Source organism: Fonticula alba (assembly GCF_000388065.1).
Source record: "Fonticula alba strain ATCC 38817 unplaced genomic scaffold supercont2.2, whole genome shotgun sequence".
NCBI classification, from domain to species: Eukaryota; order Rotosphaerida; family Fonticulaceae; genus Fonticula; species Fonticula alba.
The window spans coordinates 3,847,755-3,857,383 of record NW_009242972.1 but is presented as its reverse complement, the minus strand read 5'-3'; the positions used below and the strand labels follow the sequence as shown (position 1 = coordinate 3,857,383).

The 9,629-nt window shown below is 63.8% G+C and overlaps 4 protein-coding genes and 1 non-coding gene across 5 annotated transcripts in view; 3 read left to right on the top strand and 2 right to left on the bottom strand.

The window, feature by feature from the left end:
• The window catches only part of H696_01800 (hypothetical protein), a gene marked incomplete at both ends in the record, with an annotated part of 2,216 nt that extends 1,912 nt beyond the window's left edge, over positions 1-304 (top strand). Inside the window, one exon of the mRNA XM_009495707.1 lies at positions 123-304. Coding sequence (XP_009493982.1) covers positions 123-304 — 182 coding nt within the window. The remainder of the gene's footprint in view (positions 1-122) is intronic.
• Positions 305-591: 287 nt separating this feature from the next.
• H696_01799 (hypothetical protein) lies at positions 592-2,526 on the bottom strand (the record flags this gene model as incomplete). The annotated part of the gene is made up of 4 exons (XM_009495706.1): positions 592-795; positions 1,022-1,797; positions 1,914-2,080; positions 2,210-2,526. The coding sequence occupies 4 exons, from the start codon at positions 2,524-2,526 to the stop codon at positions 592-594; spliced, it is 1,464 nt and encodes a 487-aa protein (XP_009493981.1).
• Positions 2,527-4,137: 1,611 nt separating this feature from the next.
• H696_01798 (hypothetical protein) lies at positions 4,138-5,690 on the top strand. The gene is made up of 6 exons (XM_009495705.1): positions 4,138-4,456; positions 4,588-4,634; positions 4,755-4,828; positions 4,914-5,027; positions 5,148-5,315; positions 5,447-5,690. Exons 1-6 carry the CDS (start codon positions 4,176-4,178, stop codon positions 5,627-5,629), a joined length of 867 nt encoding a protein of 288 aa, XP_009493980.1. The 5' UTR covers positions 4,138-4,175; the 3' UTR covers positions 5,630-5,690.
• Positions 5,691-7,114: 1,424 nt separating this feature from the next.
• On the top strand, positions 7,115-9,002 carry H696_01797 (CMGC/CDK/CDC2 protein kinase). The gene is made up of 5 exons (XM_009495704.1): positions 7,115-7,156; positions 7,290-7,486; positions 7,690-7,810; positions 7,953-8,429; positions 8,674-9,002. Exons 2-5 carry the CDS (start codon positions 7,293-7,295, stop codon positions 8,761-8,763), a joined length of 882 nt encoding a protein of 293 aa, XP_009493979.1. The 5' UTR covers positions 7,115-7,156; positions 7,290-7,292; the 3' UTR covers positions 8,764-9,002.
• A 375-nt stretch (positions 9,003-9,377) lies between these two features.
• On the bottom strand, positions 9,378-9,450 carry H696_01796. Its single transcript has one exon. It is a non-coding gene; the product is annotated as a tRNA-Ala (tRNA).
• Between the last annotated feature and the right edge of the window lie 179 nt (positions 9,451-9,629).

The following is a 9,629-nucleotide window of genomic DNA, read 5'->3' as shown; positions in this document are numbered from 1 at the left end:
CGTGATGCCGTCACCGTTGGCACCGTACTGTCCATCATCCTTGGTGCGCCCCAGACCACCGCTCCTGGCTCATGTGCCCCCCTTCCCCGGTCCAGGTCACTAACCGTGCCTCATGTGCACAGGCTTCATCTCGGGCCTGGTCTACACGCAGGCTCGTCTGAACATGAAGAAGGAGGCCGACAACACCATCTCCACCAAGCCTTCCGGTCTGATGGCCCCCTCATCCGGTAACCCGTTGGACATTTCCAAGTCCAGCATCGAGGGGTCGCCGGTGCTTCCGCTGGCCAAGGCACTCACCTCGTAGGCTCTACTGGTCCCCCCTCCATCCTCCCCTCCCCCTCCGCGAAGGGGTGCTCGCTCACCTGTATACAAGGGCGCCTCTGCCGCATCCAGGGGGAGCGGGCCTGCTCCTTGCACAAGAACTTCATATAAAAGAAAATTGCCCGATCTCCCTGGCGCACGAAACGGACCTTGGCAGATGACATCCGGGGAAGAAATATATGTTACAAGAAAATGGCGAACCAGGTGGGGGAGGGGGGGGGGAGGAAGGGGGGAGATATGGCAGAGCCAACCGAAGGAGAGCCTGGGCGATTAGTTGGCGCCCCAGGTCTTGTGCTCACTCTGGGGATGGTGATCAAACTCGTAGTCCAGGTGAACGAAAGCGCGCTCGACCTCCTCCAGACGCTCGACCTTGCGCTGGAGGGCCTCGCCGATGTTGTGGGCCTCCTCCAGCGGCATGGCCGGCGGGAGGACCACATCAATCTCGACCAGATACCGGGTACCGAAGTGGAAGGCCTGCGCCATTTGGCGCGGAGGATGGCCGGGCAAGAAGCACAGGAAGGAAGCGAGGAGGAGGCGCGCAGAAGGCATTAGAATGACATCGCGAATGGGGAACCAAGCATGGCCAGGCCGCCACAGAACACCACCTAATAAGAGGATGCACATCAAATCCCGACGCCCATGCCCACGCCCATGAGCATCGCCCCCCCCCCCCCCCCGGGGGCTCGCCTTCCTTACGCACCCGAACCGTGTCGATGGCCACGATCTTGTCATCATGGTTGACGCAAATCCAGGTCAGCTGCTTGAGGAACTCAGGCTCAGCACTGCGGCCCGTCAGCATGGTGATCTGCTCGAGGCAGGTGGAGCCCCAGTTGTAGACCGTGTAGAGGGCAATGAGGATCGAGCCAATCGGATCGAGGTAGGGCCAGACATAGGTGCCGAGAGCGGCCGAGCCCAGGGCCACGGAGTTGACCAGGACATCGTTGCGCTGGTCCTGGGCCAGGACCACGGCCAGGGAGGTCTCCTTGCGATAGTACATGCAGAAGAGGTAGAGGCCGGCCTTGACGGCGATGTCGCCGAGCACCAGGCCGATCGACAGCCAGTCCAGCCCCGGAGGGGCCAGCTCCTCGCCGGCCATCAGCTGAACGGCCGTGACGATGAGCATCAGCGAGCAGGTGCCCATGATGGCCGAGAAGACGAGAATCCCCACCGGCTCGATGCGCTCGCGGCCCTGGGGATACCGGTAGAAGTTGACCTTCTGCTTGGCGCGCGCGGTCAGCATGATGACCGCGCCACTGAGGAGATCCAGCGCGGCGTCCATCACCGAGGCCACCAGCGACAGGGCGCCGGAGATGATGACCGCCGTCAGGAGGATGGCCAGCAGAAGGACATTGGTAACCAGGACAACGGTGGTGACAAGGCGCTCGATGCGGGCCTTGCGCGCCTCGGCCTCCGAGTGGGCATTCTGCGCGGCCAGCGGATCATCGTCCAGGTTGAGGTCCTGCAAGCGGCGGAAGCCTTTGGCCCCATGGAAAAGGGGTCAATCATTGGCCAAGCATTCGGAGAAGAGGCAGAGGGGAAGGGGGGCGGGGGCGGGGGCGGGGGCGGGGGCGGAGAGTACGGCAGACACGCACTATCAATCTCGTCGTTTTGGTTGGAGTAGAAATCCCGCGTCGAGCGCTTGAGCTTCAGGAAGCTGGATGATTCGACATCCACGTAGCTCTTCTCGAAGTCGATGAGAGGCTGCTGCTCTTGGCGGAGGCTGTCGCCACTGCCGGTCGAGGACTTCTTCTGGGTCTTCCTGCTGGCAGAGAGCCGCACGAGAGGGAGCAGGAGGGGAGGTCAGGCATGGGCAAATGCCAGCGCCATCGGCGTGGGGGCCGCCCGGCGGAGAGACAATGACGCGCGATGGCGATGGTGATGGACGTACTGGACGCCCAGCGGCTCGAGCTGGTACGCATCGTCGGTGTTCACCATGGTGACCGTGGTCCGAGTGGAGCTGATGTCCTCCAAACGAATGCGAGTCCCGCTGGCGCCGGTGGCCGAGTTGAGGCAGATCACCGAGTCGCGCGAGGCCTGGGTCGAGCGCTTCTTGGCGCCCTGGCTCGACCCGGGGACCAGGGAGCTGCCGGTGTCACCGGAGAACTGGCTCGGCTCATGATCTGGCTGCTGCGAATGCGGCTGCGGGCTCAGGATGGCGGAATCCTCGATGATGACCGAGGAGGCCGAGATCGATCGGGAGGACATGGTCGGCAAGAAGCCGGGAGAGAGCCGCGCGGGTGTGCAGGAAAGCGGCCGGGGGAGGGGGGAGGAGTAGAGAAGGGGAGGAGGGGAGGAAGCACGGCAGAAGACGAAGGAACACAACAGGAGGGTGGCTGAGGACTGGGGGGGGGGTGCCGGGTATTGGATGCGGCAGGAGGGGGGTGCGCTGGGACGTTTTCAAACGCGGAGCGGCCTCTGGCAGATACTCAGGAAGAGGAAAATCCTGGCACGGCAGAGGGGGCCGTGCCAGGCCCATTTGAAGGGAACAGCGGAGGGGGGGGGGGGGGGGGGGGGGGCCTAGGCCTGGGCCAGGGGTCCGCTCTCACAGGTCTTCCCCCAAGTGTGGGTGTGCGCGTGTGCGTGGTGGCCCACTGATCCAGAACAACAGGGCAGGGCATCTGCCATCCTGCGTGGGCACCCCCCCCCCCCGCCCCCTCCCCCCCTCGCCCCTGCGCCCCCCCCCCTCCGGACTTCTGGTGGAGCATGCGCCCGGCCGCGGCCCAATTCGCCCGGCCACGCGCCCATTGCGTGGGGAATTGAGCACACGCTGGCCGGGCGGATCACGGCAGAATGACGGATCGGCAAAGTCGCGGTCGGTGTTCGGGCTGTGGTCGGGTTCCGGGCTGAGGATTTCGGCCCGTGAATGGGGGCGGGAAAGGAGCGTGTCATGCCTGGGGTGCCGGCGAATCGGGCTCCCATGCCCATCATCTTGGCCTTTCTCCTCGGGCATTCAACCAGTCATCATGGTTTTGGCCCGGCGGCGGATACACGGCCCATCTCCGGGACCAAGCGCCCAAACAAGGCGACCGGCATGTGGGCAGGCGCGCGCCCCGCTCCCCGGGGGGGGGGGGGGGGGGCAGAGCAGCTGGAAGGAGGGACACACACGGACGGAACGCGGGGGGCCGTCCCTGCCGAAAAATACATCCGGCTACAGGGAGGGGGGTAGTGCGTAGGTCTCGCTGACTCTCACGCCCACCACTACCGAAAACACGAAGGGGCTGTGTGCGCCAAGAAGAATGCTATTGCATCCCAGAGAGGGAGCGCCGCCAAGTCGATTGTGATCGCGTGAGCTGAGATACGTGCGCAATGCCCCGTACGTGACCATAGACTCCACCTAAATCGGCATCGCTTGGCGAGTGCCCAACCTGTGCGTGTCCAGCCTGATCTAGCGGCATGATCATCGTCCAGGACCGAGCCGCCCACTGAGCAGGGAAGCCGCTCGACGCCCCCCGCCCCCCCCCCAAGAGCCCAGAGAGCCGCAGATACACACGCACACTTGCACACGCCCCGGCTGACCGCGGCGCCAAGGCCGCCTACATGGGCGGGGGGGGATCAAACCCGCCCCCCCCCCCCCTCCCACCCACCCACCCCGATCGGACCATGCCCTCCCAGGTAGGGGAAAAAGTCTGGGGCAATCTCCGGTCGGCGAGGCAGAGCGCCGGGCCGAGGCTGGCCCCCTCCCCTGGCAGGAAGATCACAGACACATTTGCAGGTGGGGCAAGACCGTGTCCCCGCCAAGGCTTGCCCGTATTCCCCGCCCTCCTCCAGCCCGCGTGCCATCCCTGTCCCCTCCCCCGCTCCTCCTCCCCCTCCCCCCCCCTCCCCCTCCCGTCCTCGCACCCCTACCACACAACATGCGCGCCACATCGGCCGACGCGCCCCGGCTCGCCGACACCCCGGCTGAGGAGCCCGACTTCCTCGCCCCGGTGTACCGGACCCCACAAGCCTTTGGCGTATCGCTTCGCTGGACCCCCACAACGGCCGCCATTGCCGGGGATCTGGCCAGCGACCTGGCCTCCGGCTTTGAGACCGCCTCGGCTGCCGCCGTCACTCTGACACACCGCGGCCAAACGGTTCATCGCGACTGGCTGACCTCCCTCGAGGCGTCCATCTCCTCCTTCAAGTCCGGCGAGAGGTGCGCAAGCCTCCAGATGGTCTTTCCCCATGCTTTTTGCATGGACATCCCCGCCCATTCCTCTCCCCTGACGCCACGGGCTCCGCCCCGTCCTGTTCCCCTTTCTCCTCTTCCCCACCCGCTGGCTCCAGTGTCTCGTCGGATCTGGACACGCTTCGGAAGATCTCCACCCTATCTGGTGTGTGGCAATTTGCCATCTCGATCGACAGACCTCGCCTCACCACCATCCCTGCCACTATCTCGCTGTCACGTTCGGCGCTGACCCTGACCACCCCTCTCCCCCCCCCCCCCCCATCAGGGATTCCTCTGCGCCGACTGTGCGCCGGGGAGGCCGGCGGCCTTGAATGGCCTGCCCCGGTCCGTGTTCACCGGGTATGTTCAGTCTCACCCCGACCCGCCCCCCGCACGATCCTCGATGCCTTTCCCTCTCCCTAACCGCCCTCCTTCCCTGTCACAGGACCCTCAGCTGGTTGCCCGCTTGCAAAAACTCCGCGATCAGCTCGATGCCACGGACTACGCCCAGATGGTGGGCAAGGGCATCCGCAAGCGGACCGGTGATTTGGCTGGCACGGTGTGTACCCGCTGTCTTGCTGCCCCTTCCGCCCCTTGCCAACATGCCACAACCGCTCCCCTCTGACCATTGATTGTGCATATGGTCCTCCGAATGGACTGTCCCTTGTGGGCCCGGCAGTCTGCTCCAATTCAGGGCCCCTCGGACACGACCAACATTTTGGACATCAGTGAAATCCGCACTCAAAGCCGGCAGATCACTGCCATCATCAATATGATGTTCAGTGTCCTCGGTGTCGGGGGTGCGGTCTTTGCGGCCTCCAAGTATGCCTCTGGCGATATGGCCATCGTGCGTTTTCCCCCGTGTCTCTTGCCTGCCGTCAGGTGCCTCATGCTGCTGACGTGCCCCTGCCCTGACCGTGCCTCTCTCTCTCTCTCTCTCTCACACACACACACACACACTTCCTCCCTCCCTCCCAGCGTGTACTGCTGTCAATCCTCAGTGCCATCGTCACTGCCGTGGCAGAGGCCTGGTTCATTCTTCGGTACACCAACATCCTGGACATGAGCGACGGCACCACGACCGCGTCCAGCAAGCCGGCCCCCGGGAGGAGAATTGCCTCTTCGGCGTCTCGGTCCCACACGAAGCCCAAGGACCAGTAGACAATGGATCATCCTGCCTTTCTTGAAGGAGAAGGCCGAATAGACAGCCCTGGATTACAGCCAATGTGTCAGTGAGTGTGGGTGAGGGGGAGGGGGGGGTATTTTTTGCCCAAGGCCGAGGAGGCCGATTTCCACGCTGGCCTCACCCTGCTCCTCACCGTCTCCTCCCCTCCCCCCTGTAGACAAGTTTGCACACGCACACACACACACACACACAACTGTTGGTCCCCCTGGCCTGGGGGCGTGCGCATCTGAAGTCCGTGTCAGCTTGGTGCGCGCCCACGCGCCAGGTGCCCGGTATCCTGACCTGCGCCCCGGGCCTGCTGGCCGGACAATGCACGATCGGTCCGACCCTTTTGGTCTGCGGCCCAACGGCACACCATTCGATCGAATGTCAGTTCCTCTCAGGGCATAATGAACACTGCTCGCGGAACCGGGCCCCATACGACGGACAATGCGTGAGAGGTGATCGTTGCGAGGACCCCCGCCAGCCCGCCCTCTGGATGCACATTACAAACCGGACGCCCGGAAGGGGACCTAGCATGCCAATGAACGTATTCGTGGATCACGTGGGAGAGAGCGGTTTTTTTTCTTCCCTGTTTAAATACACCGACCGGGGCAGAGCCTGGGCGCCGGGGGGGGGGGGGGGGCGGCTTTTTAAATAGATCGGTTACGCGGCCCCTGGCCGTTGGAGGTGTGTACCGCGAATCCGCGCAAGTGAGTGAGTGAGCATGTGCGGGTGTGGGTGTGTGCGTCCGCGCGCGTCCACAACTTACACACATTGTGCCCGCGCGTGTACCCGGGAAGAAGACGCCCCCGGCGATGCGGGGTCCGAGTGTCCCTGTCCTCATGCCTGACAAGCATGTTGCCCCGGCTCCGGCGTGAATCAACGGCCCGGGGCTCGGGGGCTTCTTTGCCCGCCTGTCCGCGCGCGCGCGCGGACTACGAGCCTGTGGCCGAACATGCCAGCGCCTTCCCCCCTGGCCCCCATGTGCGCGACAGGCCAGTTACACGACCTTAGAGCGGGACTCGTTGCCAGTGTGCGTGCGTGCGTGCGTGCGTGCGTGCGTGCATGTCCTTCTCCATGTCCCCACACGGCTGCGCACCGGCTGGGAGCCCCTCCATCCCGGCCCCGGACGGTCGCGGCAACACCGGCCGCAGTTCGGACCCGGGCACCCGAACAATGCTCGCCCCCCCCCCCGGGGGTGGGGGTTGCCCGGCGCCCGAGCATTGCCCCTGGCTGGGGAGCAGTTTCCTGGACGATGCTCCGGCCCATCGGTGTCCCCCTTCATCCCCGATTCCCTGAACAGGGAAAGAGCCCTTCTTGAGGAGGCGCTCCTGTCCATTCTGCCCCGCTTCATTATCCACCCCCCGAAACCCGTCATTTGCCAGCCCCACCTCAGCTCCATCTTTCTCCCTCCCCAGCGCTTCCCCTTCCTCCCTCGCCGCTACCGCCCCGTCTCTTCGTCTCCCCCCCCCCTTTCACGCACACACACACACGCACACACCCCGCCCGCTTCCTCTCTCGTACGCCTACTCGCACACACACACACACACACGCACACACGCACACACATTATTTCCCTCTTTCGTCCCTTTCATTGTCCTCACCTACCGCCGTCGGCCTCTGCCCACACCTCTTGACCCTCGTACTCGCTAGACAATGGACGCCTACCGGAAGATCGACAAAATCGGCGAGGGCACCTACGGTGTCGTCTACAAGGCCGAGGAGATTGCCACTCAGACCATTGTCGCCATGAAGAAGATTCGCCTGGACAATGAGGACGAGGGTGTCCCGAGCACGGCCATCCGTGAGATTTCCGTCCTCCGTGAGCTCCAGCACAAGAGCATCATCGGGTACGCTTGCATTTGCCATCATCGCTCCCCTGCCCGTTCTTCCCCCTGACTCCGTCTCTCTACCCCTCTCCCCCCCCCCTTCTCTCTCTCTCTCTCGTCCCTCGGGCCGTTCTTCCTCCTCCTCCTCCTCCTCCTCCTCCTCTCTGTCCGGGCCCATGCCGTGGTTCAATGCTTCCCTCTGTCTCGCCCTTGTACCCACGTAGTCTCAAGGATGTCATCCAGCACGAGAGCAAGGTCTACCTGGTCTTCGAGTACATGGAGCGCGATCTTCGTCGCTACATCGAGGCCACCCGCCACCTCCCTCTGGACATGGCCCTTGTCAAGGTTCGTTCGTGCACATGCGCGCGTCCATTTTGGCCTGCCCCATGCATCGGCCCTGCCCTGTGGCGCCACGAGCAGCAACTCACCCGCCCTGTGTCTCTCCCTTCTCCGGCACTTCTCCCTCGCTGCCGTGCTCTGCCCCCAGTCCTACGTTTTCCAGATCCTCGACGGCCTGAACTACTGCCACCAGCGTCGCATTCTGCACCGCGACCTGAAGCCGCACAACCTGCTGATCGACACCATCGGCAACATCAAGCTGGCGGATTTCGGCCTGGCCCGTGTGTTCGGGGTGCCGATTCGCGCGTACACCCACGAGGTGGTCACCCTGTGGTACCGCGCGCCGGAGATTCTCCTCGGCTCGCGCCAGTACTCCACCCCGGTGGATGTCTGGTCGGTCGGCTGCATCATGGCCGAGATGGTCACCCGGCGCCCGCTCTTCCCCGGTGACTCGGAGATTGACGAGATCTTCAAGATTTTCCAGCGCCTCGGCACTCCCACCGAGGAGGTCTGGCCCGAGGTCGTCCGCCTGCCGGACTACCAGAACTGCATCCCCAAGTGGCCGGCCCAGGACCTGGCCGAAGCCGTTCCCGGGCTGGACCCTGTTGGCCTGGACCTGCTGAAGGTATGTCCTTCCATCCTTGCGTGGTGACCACCATGTCTCGTCTTTTCCTCCCTGTCCCTCCCCGGCTCCGCCTCTGCGCTGCCGGGATGGAGGGCGTTGTCCGCTGCTCCGCGGAGCACCGATGCTCCACTCCGGCCCCTTCTGCATCTTAACCGCCCTCTTGTCCGCCGCCGCTCCCCCTTCCCCCCTACCTGGGTCTGTCCAATCGCCATGTTGGCCGTGCGCTCTTTCGCTTCGCACACAGCAAATGCTCATCTACGACCCGGCCAACCGCATTTCTTGCAAGCGCGCCCTCGTGCACCCCTGGTTCAACGACATGCATGCTACCGTCTGAGTGCGCACCTTCCTGTCGGTCGCCTCGTGTGCCGGTGGCCGAACGTGTGGCCCCCATGATTGGCAGCTTCCTTTCGGTCTTCCTTCCCCTTCTCCCCCTCCCTCTGTCCTTGCATCTCCGTGTTTTCCCCCAGCGCGCGTGTCGCCTCCTCTCGTGTTTTTTTTTCCCTGCGTCCTCCTGCTTCGCTGCCTATGTCGCTCCCTCCCGTGCGAAACCACCCCAAAAATATATTCCCTCCAATGAAAGACTTGCCAGGCGTCTTGGCCTCTCTCTCGGAGGCGCGACGCTCCGGCGCCAGTTTCCCACCATATGTCCACCAGTGTAGGTGACCGGTGTGCAAAAAGGGACAGGGGATGCAAAAAGGGGCAGGTGTGCGATCGACACCTTCCTCATTCCCCTCCCACTCCTTAAGAGCGCCGGACGACACCCCTTGGCCATGTGTCTTCGTTTCACATGGCTCCCTGGCAATTATCAACCCTTGCAGCACAGAGAGAGAGAGAGAGAGAGAGGAAAGAGGGAAAGAAAGAAAAAGGAAAAAGTACACAGGCCCCGGCCGTGTGCGTCTGCGCAATGTCCGGTGAGGCCCGGCTCATTCCGAATGACAAAAAGAACCCTGGAGGCGGAGGGTATCGATCCCCCTGCCTGCCGCATGCTAAGCGGCCGCTCTACCATTTGAGCTACGCCCCCGTCCGGTTGCTGGGTCCTTCGCTTGCCGCGTATAAATCCGGAAGTCTGCACATCGAGGAGTCACTCTTTGAGGGCTGTGCCTGTCCGATTCGCCGGGGAGGAGCACAGACACCGCCCTCGGCCTCCACAAGGCGGTATATGGGCAAAGAGAGACAGGACAAGATGTATTTCTCCAATGG

What these genes read in the sequence shown, in the direction of transcription:
- H696_01798 (XM_009495705.1), top strand. Translation starts at nt 4,176, where the DNA reads ATGCGCGCCACATCGGCCGACGCGCCCCGGCTCGCCGACACCCCGGCT. An exon ending in CCCCGGTCCGTGTTCACCGG is followed by an intron (nt 4,829 to 4,913) that starts GTATGTTCAGTC and finishes TCCCTGTCACAG; the next exon opens with GACCCTCAGCTGGTTGCCCG. An exon ending in CCGGTGATTTGGCTGGCACG is followed by an intron (nt 5,028 to 5,147) that starts GTGTGTACCCGC and finishes TGGGCCCGGCAG; the next exon opens with TCTGCTCCAATTCAGGGCCC.
- H696_01797 (XM_009495704.1), top strand. Translation starts at nt 7,293, where the DNA reads ATGGACGCCTACCGGAAGATCGACAAAATCGGCGAGGGCACCTACGGT. An exon ending in CAGCACAAGAGCATCATCGG is followed by an intron (nt 7,487 to 7,689) that starts GTACGCTTGCAT and finishes GTACCCACGTAG; the next exon opens with TCTCAAGGATGTCATCCAGC. An exon ending in TTGGCCTGGACCTGCTGAAG is followed by an intron (nt 8,430 to 8,673) that starts GTATGTCCTTCC and finishes CTTCGCACACAG; the next exon opens with CAAATGCTCATCTACGACCC.